Source organism: Daphnia pulicaria, chromosome 7, assembly GCF_021234035.1.
Source record: "Daphnia pulicaria isolate SC F1-1A chromosome 7, SC_F0-13Bv2, whole genome shotgun sequence".
In the NCBI taxonomy this organism is placed as follows: Eukaryota; Metazoa; Arthropoda; class Branchiopoda; order Diplostraca; family Daphniidae; genus Daphnia; species Daphnia pulicaria.
Window position 1 is genome coordinate 18532650 of NC_060919.1, and position 14952 is coordinate 18547601.

Here is a 14952-nt window from a genome sequence, read left to right on the forward strand (position 1 = left end):
GGTTCGAAATGGGGTCATAGTTCCATGGACCCCGAAGTTGTTTTGGGGGGGACGAAGAAAGAAGACGTAATGCTCCGCAGTGAAAAACCAGAAGAAGGAAGAGGGGGGAAGGATGACCTACTTTGACGTAATGGGTAAAAAAGAGAAAGCTGGAAGAGAGAGAGAGAGAGAGGGGGAGTTTGGGGTTGTTGCGGATGGCGAATTCGAGAGGGGGAGAACTCCACGTGTGCGAAAAAATCCAGTTGGGGGGGGGAGGCGGAGGGGTCGACGAAAACGCTTGTGGCGTAACGGTCGTAGCTATGCAACACTTGACCTAGATCTTGCCGAGAAGCGAACGAGTGCGCGTTGAGCAGCTGTAGGGTATACGTAGGGGGGTGTCTTTTCCCCCTACCGATTCTTGACGTAACCCACATTATTATACATGTAGAGAGAGAGTCTTAGAGCTAGGAGGGGGGAGAAGAAGAAGAAAAAGGGAGAGGGAGAAAATGCGCTGATGTTTCCCTCTCTCTTTTTTCTCTTTTCTCTTTTTTTTTCGCCGTCCGGAATTATTGCATCGATTCAGTCGAGGAGCGAACGGCGAGCAAGGCGCACTCCGCAAACGTTCCCAGGGGTAGTTTTTATTTTTTCACCTTTAACATTAATAAGTGTTTCAAAAATGTAGTGAATTAACTTGATTTCGTGTGTGTGTGTTGGTAAAGATTCCGGGTGGAGGAGAAGTTTTTTCTCCACCCGGAATTGTTACGTCAGAAAAAAGAAGCAAAAACGAAATTTGAGGAGCAACCCCCGGATGAACTGCAACGCCGCCATGTCGCCCTCAACTTCAACCTTATGTAAGTCCATTTTTTTTTTAAATTAAATTCCTTAACTGTAAAATTCTGCTTCATCATTATGACCCAGTTTAAAAAAACAAAACAAATTATCGCAAAGGTTATCTCCGTAACTGCAATGCGCCCTTCCTTATTGGTTGTCACCTCCCGCACAAATATTTCGTAGGCGCCGAACTTTGATCTAATGGCGCGTTGTTTGTTCTTTCCTATCAAGAATCTCGTAAAAAAAAATTTCTGGGCGCCGCCATAAACTCACACACGGTCCTCGATTTAACGACCGTATCTCCCTGTTTTCTGTTAATAGTAGTAATGAAACGCACGCACATTATTAAATCAACAAGAAACAACGTCATAAATCCCCCCCCCCCATTTCAAAATCTTAATCCGCTTACAAAATTCCCAACAGAAACCTCTGGTCACCGAGGATTTAAAATTGACGGGGGGGTTTCAAGTTCCTAATGGTAAAAAGTCGTCGCCCATGGGGTCATTTACTTCCAAAGTCGCAACGGACGAGATGCATGCGCGAAAAAAGCGATAATAGAAGAAGAAAGCTCTTTTGAATTGTTCGAAAAGCTTTCTCTGAGCTCCCATAGCTGCGTCCTTATCACCCTCACTAGACAACAGTTTGGCTACATAACGATTCAAGAGAACTTGGGTCGAGGGGGAAAAGTATAAAATCCAGGTAGTAACTTTTTTTTTTTGCACAAAGAAGCAATTCTTTTCCCCCCATCACTCGGACAGGTAATATTGCCAGCGGGCTTTTGCGCTACTTTATCCCCCGGCAGAGTTGAAATCGAAATTTTGTTATTCGGTTAACAATGACGAAAGTATAACAGTTAGTAAACAGGTTTTCGAGTCTGTGGGGTGATACAGAATACTGAAATGTGTGCGAACGGTAAGGTAACGCAGTCCGTCCCCTTGTATATGCGTACGTTAATCATTATTGCATCAAAAGGCCATTTTGTCCAATCCGTCAAAAACATGAAAACAAGTAACAAAAAAACAAGTTCGAGTGTACGTCAATACGATTCTGACGTCAATCGGAATGACGGATTAGCTAGCATGAAGCTTATCGGATCATTAAAACCTGTCGAAGAGCAGATGATGAGCTGTTCGTATCGTCCGACAACACGTGAACATAAAGAAAAACAAAATAAGGGGTGAGCACAACAGAACCGTTAAAGTTTAGTGAGCGGGCGGATTTCAGTATAGCCGAAGATAGTTGGACGGGCTAGTCAAATTACGAAACGCCTTATGTCGGATGATGAGGCGAAAGACAAACGATTTGGGTAATCTTTAAAAAAAAAATTAAAGGAGATAATACGAGAATCGATGGGCAAAACAAAATTCGCTGACGTCAATCGAACGAAACAAAGTACAAGCGACCCGTCGTGTGCATGCGCTGGTAGAATGCACGGTAGTAGAAACCCCACCACAAATGTCTATCGTATTATTTGTTAGCTTATTGCGATAAAAGACTATTTCGTCCACCTCCCCTACTTATTTTCACGTGGCCTCCCGCTCAATCGATTTCCTTATCTCTGTAGGAAAATCGAAAAGAAACAAACACACTAGTCAAATCAATTTGCTTGCTTGTTACGTGTGTCTGTCGCCCCATCAATCAACCATTATTATTTTTCATGTTTGTGTGCGTCAGTAATCCTTGGTCAAACGCAATCATTCCGACGATAGAGAGCCAATAATTCATTATCGAGAAAAAAATATTGGGATTCCCACCGATTGATCTGTTTGCCTAATAATCGCAGGGCTCGGTTATGGTCACCATGGCAACAGAAGAGTTATTCAGCTTATGCAAGCCAAATAATTTATTTGAGAATCTAACCGCTTATAGAAAAGAGGCAGACAGATAGAGACTAGATGGATTTGACATACATCCATCATCTTCTTAATCGAAATCAAATTGGAAAGTCCGGGTTCCAAAGGGTGTCGGTAGCTTGTGGCTAGCGACAGCCAACCCTCCCCCTCCCTCAATCTTTGTTTGCACAAGTCATATCCAATCAAACAATCAAATCCAATAATCTCAAAGGAGGCATATCATGTTAGGAAAACAACAACAAAAAAAAAAAAAAACATGACAATAGGAATGACTACGTGAGACAGACGGACTTTGTCACATAAAAAAAAACGTCAATCGGTTTTTTTCTTTTTCTTTTGTGATAACGCAAATCTCAATCACGTTTTTTTTACTCCAGCTGATTATATGATTGGACAGATCTCTCCCCCACCGCCCCCAACTCCTACCGTATGGAGTTTGATAGGTTTGGAATTGGTATATAAAAGGCGAATGATTTTGATCATTTTGCATCCACAGTGTTATATTCATCTTTCGGTTACACACCTTAAAAGGCGTTTAACATTAATCATTTGTTTAAATTTTTCTTTGCACATTTGGTTGTCATTAAAAACCATGGCTCAGCAATCCAATGGCAAACGCCCTCAAGGGATTCAGGTAATTAGTAATAACATCAAATTTTTCTTATGTCATTCAATTACGACGACTGGGTTACGTTTGGAGTAGTCATATGATTAAGCATTTTTGTCACTTGGTATAATAGCACAAGAAATTGCCATGGACAGAAGAAAAGATGAGTTATTGTTTCTGTATTCTGTTTCAGATTACTCTACTTCTCGGGTTGATCGTATTCTTCGATGGAATTATCCACGTCGTCGCCTCGCAGTTGTCGTCGTGGATCTTCGTCAAAGAAGATAGGACCTTGGGAAAACAATGGCCTGCCAATTGGAACGTTACCAATCACCTACTAGCTATCTGTTTAGCTCTGCTGGCCATCTCGCTGTTTCACAGCTACATGTACCGACGTCGGGCGTTTCAGTTTTTTCGTCGACTTGGCATTCCCGGACCGCAACCGAATTTGATTAAAGGCAATGCCGACAAAATGCGAGACCTCTCCTTGGTGCCCATCCACATCATGGATGAATGGCAGGCGGAATTTGGTGACTTTTACGGCTATTACATCGGAATGAAGCCTTATGTGGTGGTTAAAGATCTGGATCTGATCCAACAAGTTCTCATCCGCGACTTCCACAAGTTTGTCAACCGGCCGGCTATGGGCATCGAAATCAGACCCGTAATCAACACCTTGGTTGGTCTGCGCGGTCAGCGATGGAAGGAGGTGCGGCGGGTCATTTCGCCAACGTTTTCCGCTCGTAAAATGCGCAAAATCAATTCCACCATCAATCGTTGCGTCGACATTCTGGTGGAGGTCGTCGATAACCACGCCGAGAATCAAAGCGACATCGACTTTTACGGCGTCTTCCAGGGTCTAACTTGCCAGGTAATAACACTAAAACACTCCATTTCAGACAAATCATTCAACTTTTAAATGGACTCTAGGTGATTGCTGAATGCGCACTCAACACGACAGTCGACTGCCAACGTAAACCGGACGATGAATTCCTTAATTCTCTTCGTCAGTTCTTGAAACAAGCCAACAATCCCATCATCAATTTGGCCATTTTCTTCCCACTCGTCAGAGAGATCCTCGCCGTTGTTTTCCGGGTGGCTTCGCCTTGTGGTCAGTTCACGCAGTCCATCATCGACAAAGTTCAAGGTGTCATTGATAGTCGCCGAAATGACTACCAAGTGGGGGTTGCTCCAACCAGCCACAACGACATCCTTCAACTGTTGATGGAAGCATCTGAGAATCGTCTGGAGAGTGAAAATGCTGACGGACGTAGCCGAGCCAATCAATTGCTGACGGACGATGAGATCATTGCAAATGCCTGGGTCTTTCTCTTGGGCGGTTTTGAAACCACAGCTAATGCTCTCACCTACTGCGCATATCTGATCGCTACTCATCCTGACGTCCAAGAGAAACTACATCAGGAACTAATGGATCACCTGGGGGTAAGAATCCATCACTCCGTCCCACTCTCAAGTTAACAAGGTCAACATTAATGTTGTTTGTTTTTTTACCATTCTTTTAGGAAAGTTCTGGCGATCTTGAGACAGACTACAACAAAATCAGCCAGTTAACTTACCTGGACCAGGTATTTTCCGAAGCCTTGAGGCTCTTCCCACCTGTGGTGTTGTTCGTGAACCGAGAGGCGGCTGAAGACACCCAACTTGGTCAATTTCACATCCCGGCCGGCACCAATGTTCAAATTCCCATTTGGCAAGTCCACCACGACCCCAACTTGTGGCCGGATCCTTACCGCTTCGATCCCGACCGGTAATTACAATCAATACTTGATTTTTGTTTTGTGACTATTTTGTTAATTAAACTTCATTTCTTTTTAATAAAGATTCGAACCAGAGTTGAAAAAGGACAGACATCCCATGGCATGGATTCCGTTCGGTTCCGGACCGCGCTCTTGTCTTGGAATCCGATTCGCATGCCTGGAAGCTAAAATCGCCCTGGCCAAGCTTCTCATGAAATACCGGTAAGTTTTAATCGGGTTATTTGATCGAGCTCACTTAAAAAAAAAGAAAACCTTGGCCCGTTTTCACTTGACATTATCGGCGATCATCTGTCTATTTGTACTTGTAAAACGTCTGTGCTCGCTAGATTAAGGCCTTCTCACTGATAGTTGCAATCGAAATTTGAATTCCTCTCTTTTTCGATATTGCAGATTGCTGCCTTGTGAGCGAACAGAAGAAGAAAAGCTGACGCTCTCGGTCCCGACGGTGACTCTCAATCCTAAGAATGGCGTCTGGTTACGAGCGGAAAGAAGAGAAGCAACATCGGCTTGCTGACCGAAGTAAGAAATAATAAAAAACAAAACAAAAAATCATCAAATTCCAAATCGGATCGACTCGTTTTGGTAGTAGAAATTAGCATATGATTGTCTCATTCCGTTGTGTCTAATAGTAGTTAGAGCGAGTAATTCGCTACATGTGATCTAAAAGTATATGAGAAGGGAAGTGATTCCGCGTTGCACCTGTGCAGCATCGGAACAAAACGATGATGACGCACCGGTGATTAGCTTCTGTTCCTCAATATGGGCTGATGGATTCTTTTAAAACACGTCGTGTTTACTGCTGATACGCCGTCAAACATACCCCCCTCTCTCTCTCCCTCTATCGTGTCCACCCTCCCCCCACATTCATCTTCATATGATTCTGTTATGTCTTCTTTGATTTAATTACTTGTTTCTTTTATCTTTCAATCCATCATGTTGTTTGATGACGTCAGCAGTAGATCCATCAGTATCCAGGGAACTAGCTCTTGACTTGACGTTCGTCAGTGTCAAACAGCAAATGTTTTTAAGTGTGTTCCAGGCGAGTCTTTCTTCGTGTTTCCTTCTTCTGTGCGCAATTTTCAATAATTTCGCCCATTTTTTTCTCTCATTTTTAACGTTATTTTTTCCAAAATATGTCGACTGTTGGAATTCTTTTCTCTCTTTTTTATCTCCACCACTTTTTGTTTGACTTTTCTCCGGGCATATCTCACATATCCTGGAGAGTTTGAAACAAGAAAGAAGAAAACTAAATATTGCGTTCCTATCTCTTTTGACCACAATAATTTTCTTGGGGTGACAAGTTGCGACTTAACTCAGTGCTCAGCGTGTGTGTGTGTAGATATCGTCTCTTTATTTGAATTGTTTTTCTCTCCATTTTTCATGTTTTTCACTACTACATTTGACATTATTTTTTGTCTTATTGGTTTTTTCGCTAAACTACTACACGAAATTCGTTAAAAAAAATCACGTGACATTGTTTCAATTTTTACTCTTTGATATAATTGGGATAGATTTCCTAATTTATAAACAGAGACGCACGATTTTCGGAGAAAAAAAAATATATCATGAGATTACAATAAGAGTATATAGAACATTGATAAATTCATTGATATTGTTGTGGTGGGATCAATTTTCTTACTTCCCTCTGTGCTCCTGAAACATTGCCTGGCTTTTCTGTTTGTGCCATTGACCCAATTATGAGAGGATTCCATAACCCTGTAGGCATTTGCATGGGAAACAAACAAACAAACGAACAAACACATTTTCCATGAGGTGAGAGAGAGAGGTGAATTATAAGGACCTGGACATTCTTCATTTTCACAAAATGTAAGTGATTTTTGTATAAATATTTACTTTTGTTTTTGGTTTTTCTTTCCATAGAGCTCTCTTCTTCTTCGTAAAAATTCACTGAGTTTATATTTTTTAACTGCTGGGCAGAAAAAAGAACGGAGTGTTGCAAAAAGAAATTGTAGGAATTTTAAAAAAGGATCATTTTTGAGAAACTTGATACGAGCGGGCGCGCACGGAAGACTAGGATACCCCAAACGAGCGCGCGCACAGTTTAGAAAAAAAAAATTCCATACGGGCCGTGATCGATAATTCATTATTAGCAATTTTAAAAGATTTTTTTCAATTTTTTGAGATTCAGTTATTTCGACTTCTTTGGCTAGTGCAGTGCGGCAATCGCAATAGTAGAGAGCTCGCTGACCAGAAAGATGGGAGAGAGAGATACACATTATTATAGTATACACGAATATGATTTGACGATTTTGTTTTTTCCTATTTTCCCCTTTTAGACTTTCTCGTTGTGTGTTTTCCTTTTTTCTTCTTTGCGTCGAACCAGGTACAAATCTTTTACGTATTAGTTTGTGTCTGATGATAAATCGTATAACTGAACGATGGCAAGATTTCAAAATTCTTGTTTAAAAAAAAAAGAAAATGGGCGGTTTGTGCTGTGCGGAGGGGAGTAAAAGGAAACCCACCTTCTCTTTCAGACGCAAGTTTCATACCCGATAGAGGCGACCGAGAGCGTTTCCAGGCGGTCTAGAATGTTTGACAAACTGCTGCTATTACTTTGACAGTTGCTCCCGCCGTCGCCTTGGACACCACTTGAAGAAGTGGTGGACTGGGCGGCCAAAAGGGTGGAGGCCGCAGATGGATTCTGTGACGTCGTGTCATACCACAGACGAGTGTTTGGAATCTGTTGAGCTGTGACGTGCGGTCGCGGTAGCGACCAATGACGTGATAGTAACAGATGGTGGTGGTGATGATGGTGAGCACATCCGCCGTTTGAACTACATCCGGCCAGACCCATTGAAACTTGATGAGAGAGAGAATCGGCTGTTACGCTGACGCCGGAATCCGTCGAATCTGATGAATCCCGATTGCCCTAACGAATGACAAGAAAAATGAATTCAACTTTGATTGATGAAGTGAAAGAAAATCCGAAATTAAACTGACCTGGCGACAGGCTGATGCTGGCATACTGGCTGAGCGTCGTAACCGGAGAGGAACCGCTTTACTGTTGGCGTGTGTTGTCGAACGTGAGTGGAGCAGCGGCAGGGTGCAGTGAGGGTAGCACGGTTTGGAGTAGAGGCAACGAAAGGTTATCGGGTTTTGATAATCGACAGCGGCTCCTTCGGCCTGCAGCTGCAGCCAGAGGGAGTTCTGATAGACTTGATCGGACCACATTTTGTTATCTACACTGTTTCCGCTGCAGCAGGATCGAGTGCACTGCTCAACCGATTCTAAACAGCGTCGCTGTCGTTGGAGTAACGTGGCCGGACTGCAGGGTAGCGATTGCATCTGCACGTATTCCTCAGACTGCTGGTTCCACTGACCCTGCCCTCGTTGCATGACCAAATATCCCTGGACTTCTACTGGCACTGATGCTTTTGTCACGTCCCCGTCACTGGCGTCCACAGGTTTCTTTGACTTCTTCGACTTGGTCACGGTAGCATAGAGCGAACTGATTCCTCCCGGCACCTCCAAAGTGTTTCCATTTGGCTGAGAAATTGACTGGGTGGCGCTGGCGGCTTCGGAGGCGCACGAGAGCTGATTCAAGTTCTGCAATATCCTCCGAGGTGTGTCGTAATGACTTGTCGGCAGGGTGGAACTAGGTCGAGATTCGTTGTTTCCTCCACCGCAAACTTCGTAGACGGCCTGCGACATGGTAGCGTTGAGGGAACGCGGTTTGTCGTAGAGGAGCTCTGGATCCGAGCGTTGGAGAGCTGCGCTGAGTCTTGTTCCACTTGATATGCTGCTGGTTCGACTGTGCTGTTGAGAGTAAGAGCGTGTGTGGCGGGCACAGGGAGGGCTCAAACAGAATTCTTGAGCTCGGCGTTGGCTGCTTAGTAACGGGGTGTTGGGTTTGCTCATTGTTTGTGACGGACACCGAGAATTAACGCTCAACCGATGTCGCATCATCGGAGTTAACAATCCTAAGAGCAGCAAAATTGTAATAAAAAATCTGCTAATGAACAGTTTAGTCAATTTGGCTCACCATTTAACGTGGATGACGGATGGATGCGAGTCCGTTGGGATTCGGAAAGGCGGCCGCGAACGGAGAATTCAAATTTATTGGCAATTTCATGACTTTGAGAGGAGCCTAGGACAAATATTCCCTCGAATCCTCTTGACGAACAACGAGAACCACCCTCGAAGCAGAACCTACGGTCATCCACTGCTCCGAAACGTCTACAAATATTTGGTTTAATGCTGGCTGTTAACATGGTTTAGTTTACATGGACTCACCTAAGATCTGCCATGTTCCAATAACCTATGAGCCGTGGTGGTATTCCTTGTATTAATGAGAACTGCCAATCTCTGATATGCAATACAGCTGAGCTGCTAGTAATTTCCAACTTCCCTGGAACACTTAAAAGCTGGACTTCATATCTTTCACCTAAACATCAAAATAATTAGCTTGGACTTGTAAATTAAGCATTTGTAATAAAACATACTGTGGCCAAGTATTTCAGCTATCTGTGCTTGCCACTCGAGTAGCATTTCACGATTTTCAAACGCTAGAACAGTGACAAATGTTCTGCACACTATTGCCAATGTCTGTGATTCTTTTTGAAGCAGGAAACAGCTCTCAAAGCCCAAAAGATGCTCCAAGTTAAGTGAAGCTTTGGACTGTGAACCTTTGCCCTTGCTCAATGACTTTTTGTAGAATTGCATTATCAGTGAATTGGCCACAGGGGAGAGTCTCCGGACGACACACCACCGTCGCTTCCACTAAAATAAAAAACAAACAAAACGATAAATAGTTTTAAACGAGCAGGCGGTTCTGCTCTAATGATCTCCAAGAAACCCGAGTCCAAAGGGGTAAAGGAAACGACAGAAATCACATAAAAATAACTAAAAATAATGCACACGCGATTAAAACATTTAGCATCAGCAAAATGATTACGTACTGTTTTCTTTTCTCTGAATTTTAGGTGGCCCTCAAGGACAGAGCTGTCAAAATTCTTAAACTCCGCCATGTTTGTTTAAAGCAACTAGAACTAAGGCTGCGTTGTCAGTTTTCCGTGTTTACCGAAATGGGCAACTTAAAATGGGAAAATCGTCAGATGGCGTCGTTCGTCTGCTTCGGTTCGAAAAGAAAACACTCTCACTAGTCGGCCGCCTTTCTCAGCTTTCCCCTTTTCATTTTTCTTTCAGTTTGTTTGCCCTTTTCCGTTGTATATATTTGCAAATCATGTTGGAAATGAGTTGAGTGAGTTTTTCGACGATTCTGCGCACACTTTAATGCAAATATCTTCCAATGTCATGGCCTTAATCAACAAGCTTATCCCTAGAAAATTTCGTAGTACGTCCTTGAACAGCAAATCCGATACGTGTTTATTGACGAATAAGAAGCAGGCCAGCAGGCAGCGCGGAGCTCTTTTAGAAGCTGTAAAGAACCAGAAAAATTCTCAGAAAGTCATCACAAATGGAGACAACATTGGGTAAGTGACTTATGCTCATGTGTCACAAGGCATCATGGTTGTTTTTAATCAGATTAAATGATGTGTGATGTGTTGAGTAAACACAACCATGTTCAATTTGATTAGAAATCTTTTTGTGAAATAGCGTAATCTAGACCAGCTGCCATTTAATAAATGTCCCTGGGAATGTTGCATGAAACAGCATGGATACAATGTGTTGGAGGGAAATTTGCCAAAGAGGCTGAGCCATCTAAAAGTATCAAATTCTTCGTGGAGTTTCAGCTGTTTTCACCAGACCCAATCAACAGATTGTGTTTCATGTGTAGTCTAATGCCAAGACTTCTATTAAAACTCTCAATTCTCAGAACAATGTGGTGTTGTGGTGCAGGAGGAGGAAAACAATCACTGTTTTTTAACATTTGGCAATAACACCTTTTTCATTTCTTTTTTGTTATCAAGACGTACAATTTGTTGATTTTAAACCGGCGCCAAAATTTAAAAACTTGCGCTCTTCCCCTCTATAAATAGCTTACGGCCCGCATTTCCAGAGTCATGTGGTCCGCCCTAGATTTTTCTTACGTAGTTGATAATCACGTGGAATTTTCCCTACCTCCGTCCCTGCCCTACGACTCTTTCCATGCCAACGTTTATAATAGTAGCGAAAACAACAAACCAAAGGGTAGACGGCTGACGCACGTCACGTCCCGAGACACAAATCGTTCATTTGCATTTCCTCGCAAGTTCTCGCATTTGATTTCAAACTGTCAAAATCTAACTTGTTTTTGGACATCCGGTGAAACATATTTTTTCATCGTATTTGTAATAATGCTGTTTTTTTTCTCTCTCTCTCTTTGCAGCTCTAATCATTTGGGAACTTCCGCTCAAATTCGACTGTTGCTCTTCCGTGAGTGCGAAGTCCGCGGTCGGCGCTTGATCTTTGATTCAGGGGGCGGAGGCGGACCGTGGCTCCAGTTTAAAGATGAATTCCAAGACCTCCAACTAATGAAAGACATGGTCTTTGGCTCCGCCACCTTAAAATACTCAGGGTAGGACTTGTAATCTAAGCTGTTATTGATTTTCTTTTCTCTAAAATGCCATCTGGTGTTTTTCAGGGATAATTTTCGAGTCCATGATTTTACCTCGGCACCATGGAAAGGTCTGCTTAGCATTAAAACTGAGTCATTCATAATTATGAATACATTATTCCTCTGCAGGTTATGAAATGATGCTCAGCAAAGTTTTCCTCATTCCACCGCTATCCCAGCAACCGTCGAGAACTGCTAATAGGTATATATGCGCGTTACGTAATTTTCCCCCTGTTTTGTTTCACCTCGTGACGCAAGTTCTCCCCCTGCAAAACTTTATTTACAAATAGAAACAGAAACTCTGCCAGCAATGTGAATGAAGCAGACAAATTGGCCAATGCCCCGAAGGATAGCGGCTACATGGAGACTTGGGTGGAAGGCGGAGCGGAAGGCAATAGCAGCAGTGCGTGTTGGAGTAGCGGCATCAGCTTGGCAACCAGCGGCGCTTCTTCGAGAACAAGTTTTGGTTCTGGTTCGCTGATTATACCACGCATCGCATCCGCTCGCAAAGCAGCATCCGATTCTCTGCTTAATAGTGCCAATCCCAATCCTTCGCATGGCAACCAACCGCAAAATCGTAACCACAAGACTCGATTGGCCATGGCGCTATTTTTCTCACCCACCGATCAACACGCAGCAACGTAATAATCTACTCTTCCTCGGAAGTTTAATTTTCTATTTAAAAAAAGAATGCTGCAATTAGATTAATCTTTTTCCTTTTGGTATTTATTGATGACAGTTCCGCACGCGAGGTCGTCTTCGGTCAAAACGCGCCTCTAGTCGAACATTTCATCCAGCGGCTCCAGTTGGGCGTTTTGAGGGCCTACTCCAGCCGTACAAATTTCCACAGTTTTATTCAAGAAGCTATCTGTCAATTTGAAAAGGACATGAACCGGTTAGTCAACGCTCCAAGGTGCACGGAAACTCCGGCTTGCTCAATGGTCATGGGCTCTTCATTCGCCACCTCCAATCGTCGGCAAATGGCCCGGCGCTTTATGACCAACTGGGAATCGATCGTCACCGACACGGACACAAAATTGACTCGCTTGTGAGAATAACTGGCAGACTATAAAAGGAAAAAGAATTGCATGTTTATGCCAAACTATTTTCTTTTTCTTTTTTTTTAGTTTCTGGAGCTCGTTACTCTCGGCTTTGCTCACGTACCACGTAAATTGGCTGTATTCGTACGTCACGGAACCGGCAGAATTTTTCGACTGCGGCACGAGAGTCTTGGTTTTGAGCAAAGATGGCGGACTTGCCCGAAGACTTTTGCACGTACTTAGTTATTTCGTCAGAGTGTCTGCCCCTGCGGCCCATCCGCTGGCTGAAATGACGTTTTCCGACCATCCGCCAAGGCTGCTGGTGGGCAGTAATGGAGACCCGATGGATGAAACTTTGGCCGATTACTCGACACAAATTTGCCATTCGAAGAGCATGTTCCAGCTGGGATATGCGGATGGCGCTTCGAGCTTATCTCCGGTCGTGCTGCCAATGCGGAGGAACGGGTCCAGTTTACTGGAAAGACGAACGCCTCCCGGCCTGTTGTCTTCACACCGTCGAAGTAGCCAACAATTACTGGAGAACACTCGATATCTCAGGAATTATTACGACGTACGCTTCCAGCTATCGCCCGACACCATTGCCAAACGTGATCCCACGAAAGCCTTTGCCAATCTCATCTCGTCTATAGCTAAAAACGGGTTCCACGATTTTTACACGGAAGAATTAGCCACGACAGACAATAACAAGCCCAGATCCGCCTCGTGCGCTTTCTTCGTTGGCAGTATTCCGGATAAATCCAACTCGCGAGAGGAATCTCCGATGGGCAACGAGCCAGGAGGACACGGCACAGCCGCTGCCTCCTGCACAACACGACCTGTTCAAGTACAAATTCCAAGGTATTGACTTTTTTTGTTTCTCATTTGTCCCGATTTGTCCCACTTTTCTAATCTATAATGACATTGTTTGGTCGCCGCCGCCGGTGTCTCTGCTTTCATTCATTCATTCATTGATTCATTCGATATCTCTCTTAGTGTGTGTGCCAAGATGCCCATCAACGACCAGTCATTATCCGATTGGATGTACGGCACCGATTTGGAGGACGAATACCAAGCCGGACGGACCCTGCAGTCTTGCGATCCCAGCCAAAGTGACTGGCTGAGCAACTTGAAACTCGATCTGCGAGCTGCCTCTGCCCGCTGGAAAACCGTCCACTGCATCGTTGCCAACACAGACACTTGGTATAGTAGACATGCTGGAATTTCCCGTTGTTTCCCGTTTTTTTTTTTTTTGTTTTTGTTGTTTTTTTTTTTTTGTTTTTTGTTTTGTTTATCTTGTTGTTCTTTTGCCACAGCACGTACGTACTTGTTCTAATAACCCAAATTTGTTCGCTTGTTTGTTCAAACAGGGAAGTTCAAGTGTTGACTTGCGTTGAAGAGGAGACCATTCCGCCACGGACAAAGCAATATTGGGTCCCTGTCACCATGTCCGGACAAGTGGCTGCTCTGGTCGAATCGACTCAACTGCTTTGGTTGATGATGCGTGATGCAGAACAGGTTCGAATCTTATCTTTTTTTAACCAAACATTTGAATTGTATAATGAGGGGGAACCTTAATGTTATTTTCTTTTTCCAGTGCCTTGATCATGTCGAAAGCCGTTTGCGCTTCCTGTGCCAAAAAAGTGAAGACTTGGGCGCCTTGCTTTCGACTTCGATCCGATCATGGAACATTGACCGCGTGACTCGCTTACTGGACATCGAAAATCAAGACCTTCCGTTGTTGATGGCCGGCTGCTCTGTACACAGCCCGGCGGTCAACTCCATGGGTGGCGTGACGATATTGTGATTGAGGACTGTTTGTTGTGTTTGTTTGTTGGTTGGTTGGTTTTCTTATATTTTTTTTTTCGTCCCCCCTTTTTCTATATATATCTGAAGATTGTGTATATCTGTGGTTATAACGTTACTCACTATAACCTTCCAATTCTTTTTTTTTTTTTTCAAGATTTATCAATTTGCGCTGATTTATTCTATTTCCTTCCGAGTCAGTAATGTGAGCTTGTTTTTTCGATATTGCTTTTTTCATCCCTTCATATCTCTTGCCTTACAAAAATTGATATGTGAAGGAGACAAGTCGCTGATCTTGAAAGTGTTCACGTCCGTCGTTTAAACAAAAACAAAAATATAAATCAAAGTTTATTTTTCCCAAACCTTGGTATGATCAAATGAAATGACTTAAAGAACATTGAAAAGGCAATTTTAAGCGGCTGGAACGTTGTGAGATGTGTCAATTTTCCCAGTGATGGATGTGGCAAATTAAATTGATTTTTTTTTTTTTTGCCCTTTCTTTTCTACGCTGCAGCAACTGTAGTGTACTGCTCATATACCTCCC

The 14952-nt window shown here is 43.3% G+C and overlaps 3 protein-coding genes across 5 annotated transcripts; 2 read left to right on the forward strand and 1 right to left on the reverse strand.

Annotated features, from left to right (window-relative positions):
- Window positions 1-544: 544 nt before the first annotated feature.
- Window positions 545-6515, forward strand: LOC124348908 (thromboxane-A synthase-like). Of its 3 annotated transcripts, XM_046799305.1 has the most exons (7): window positions 545-830; window positions 3265-3297; window positions 3464-4141; window positions 4201-4713; window positions 4794-5038; window positions 5112-5249; window positions 5439-6515. In XM_046799305.1, exons 3-7 carry the CDS (start codon window positions 3656-3658, stop codon window positions 5560-5562), a joined length of 1506 nt encoding a protein of 501 aa, XP_046655261.1. In that variant the 5' UTR covers window positions 545-830; window positions 3265-3297; window positions 3464-3655; the 3' UTR covers window positions 5563-6515. The 3 variants fall into 3 exon arrangements, with proteins under 3 accessions (XP_046655261.1, XP_046655260.1, XP_046655259.1); XM_046799304.1 differs by lacking the exon at window positions 3265-3297; XM_046799303.1 differs by lacking the exon at window positions 545-830 and having other exon boundaries at window positions 916-3297.
- On the reverse strand, window positions 6513-10103 carry LOC124348897 (protein Dok-7-like). Its single transcript, XM_046799285.1, has 6 exons — window positions 9968-10103; window positions 9512-9788; window positions 9303-9453; window positions 9052-9245; window positions 8010-8989; window positions 6513-7938 (listed from the first exon to the last, which is right to left on the reverse strand). The coding sequence occupies exons 1-6, from the start codon at window positions 10034-10036 to the stop codon at window positions 7540-7542; spliced, it is 2070 nt and encodes a 689-aa protein (XP_046655241.1). The 5' UTR covers window positions 10037-10103; the 3' UTR covers window positions 6513-7539.
- A 57-nt stretch (window positions 10104-10160) lies between these two features.
- Window positions 10161-14770, forward strand: LOC124348877. The gene is made up of 10 exons (XM_046799242.1): window positions 10161-10501; window positions 11338-11526; window positions 11593-11636; window positions 11695-11767; window positions 11856-12206; window positions 12305-12613; window positions 12693-13463; window positions 13599-13805; window positions 13973-14120; window positions 14200-14770. The coding sequence occupies exons 1-10, from the start codon at window positions 10302-10304 to the stop codon at window positions 14407-14409; spliced, it is 2502 nt and encodes an 833-aa protein (XP_046655198.1). The 5' UTR covers window positions 10161-10301; the 3' UTR covers window positions 14410-14770.
- The last annotated feature ends 182 nt before the right edge of the window (window positions 14771-14952 follow it).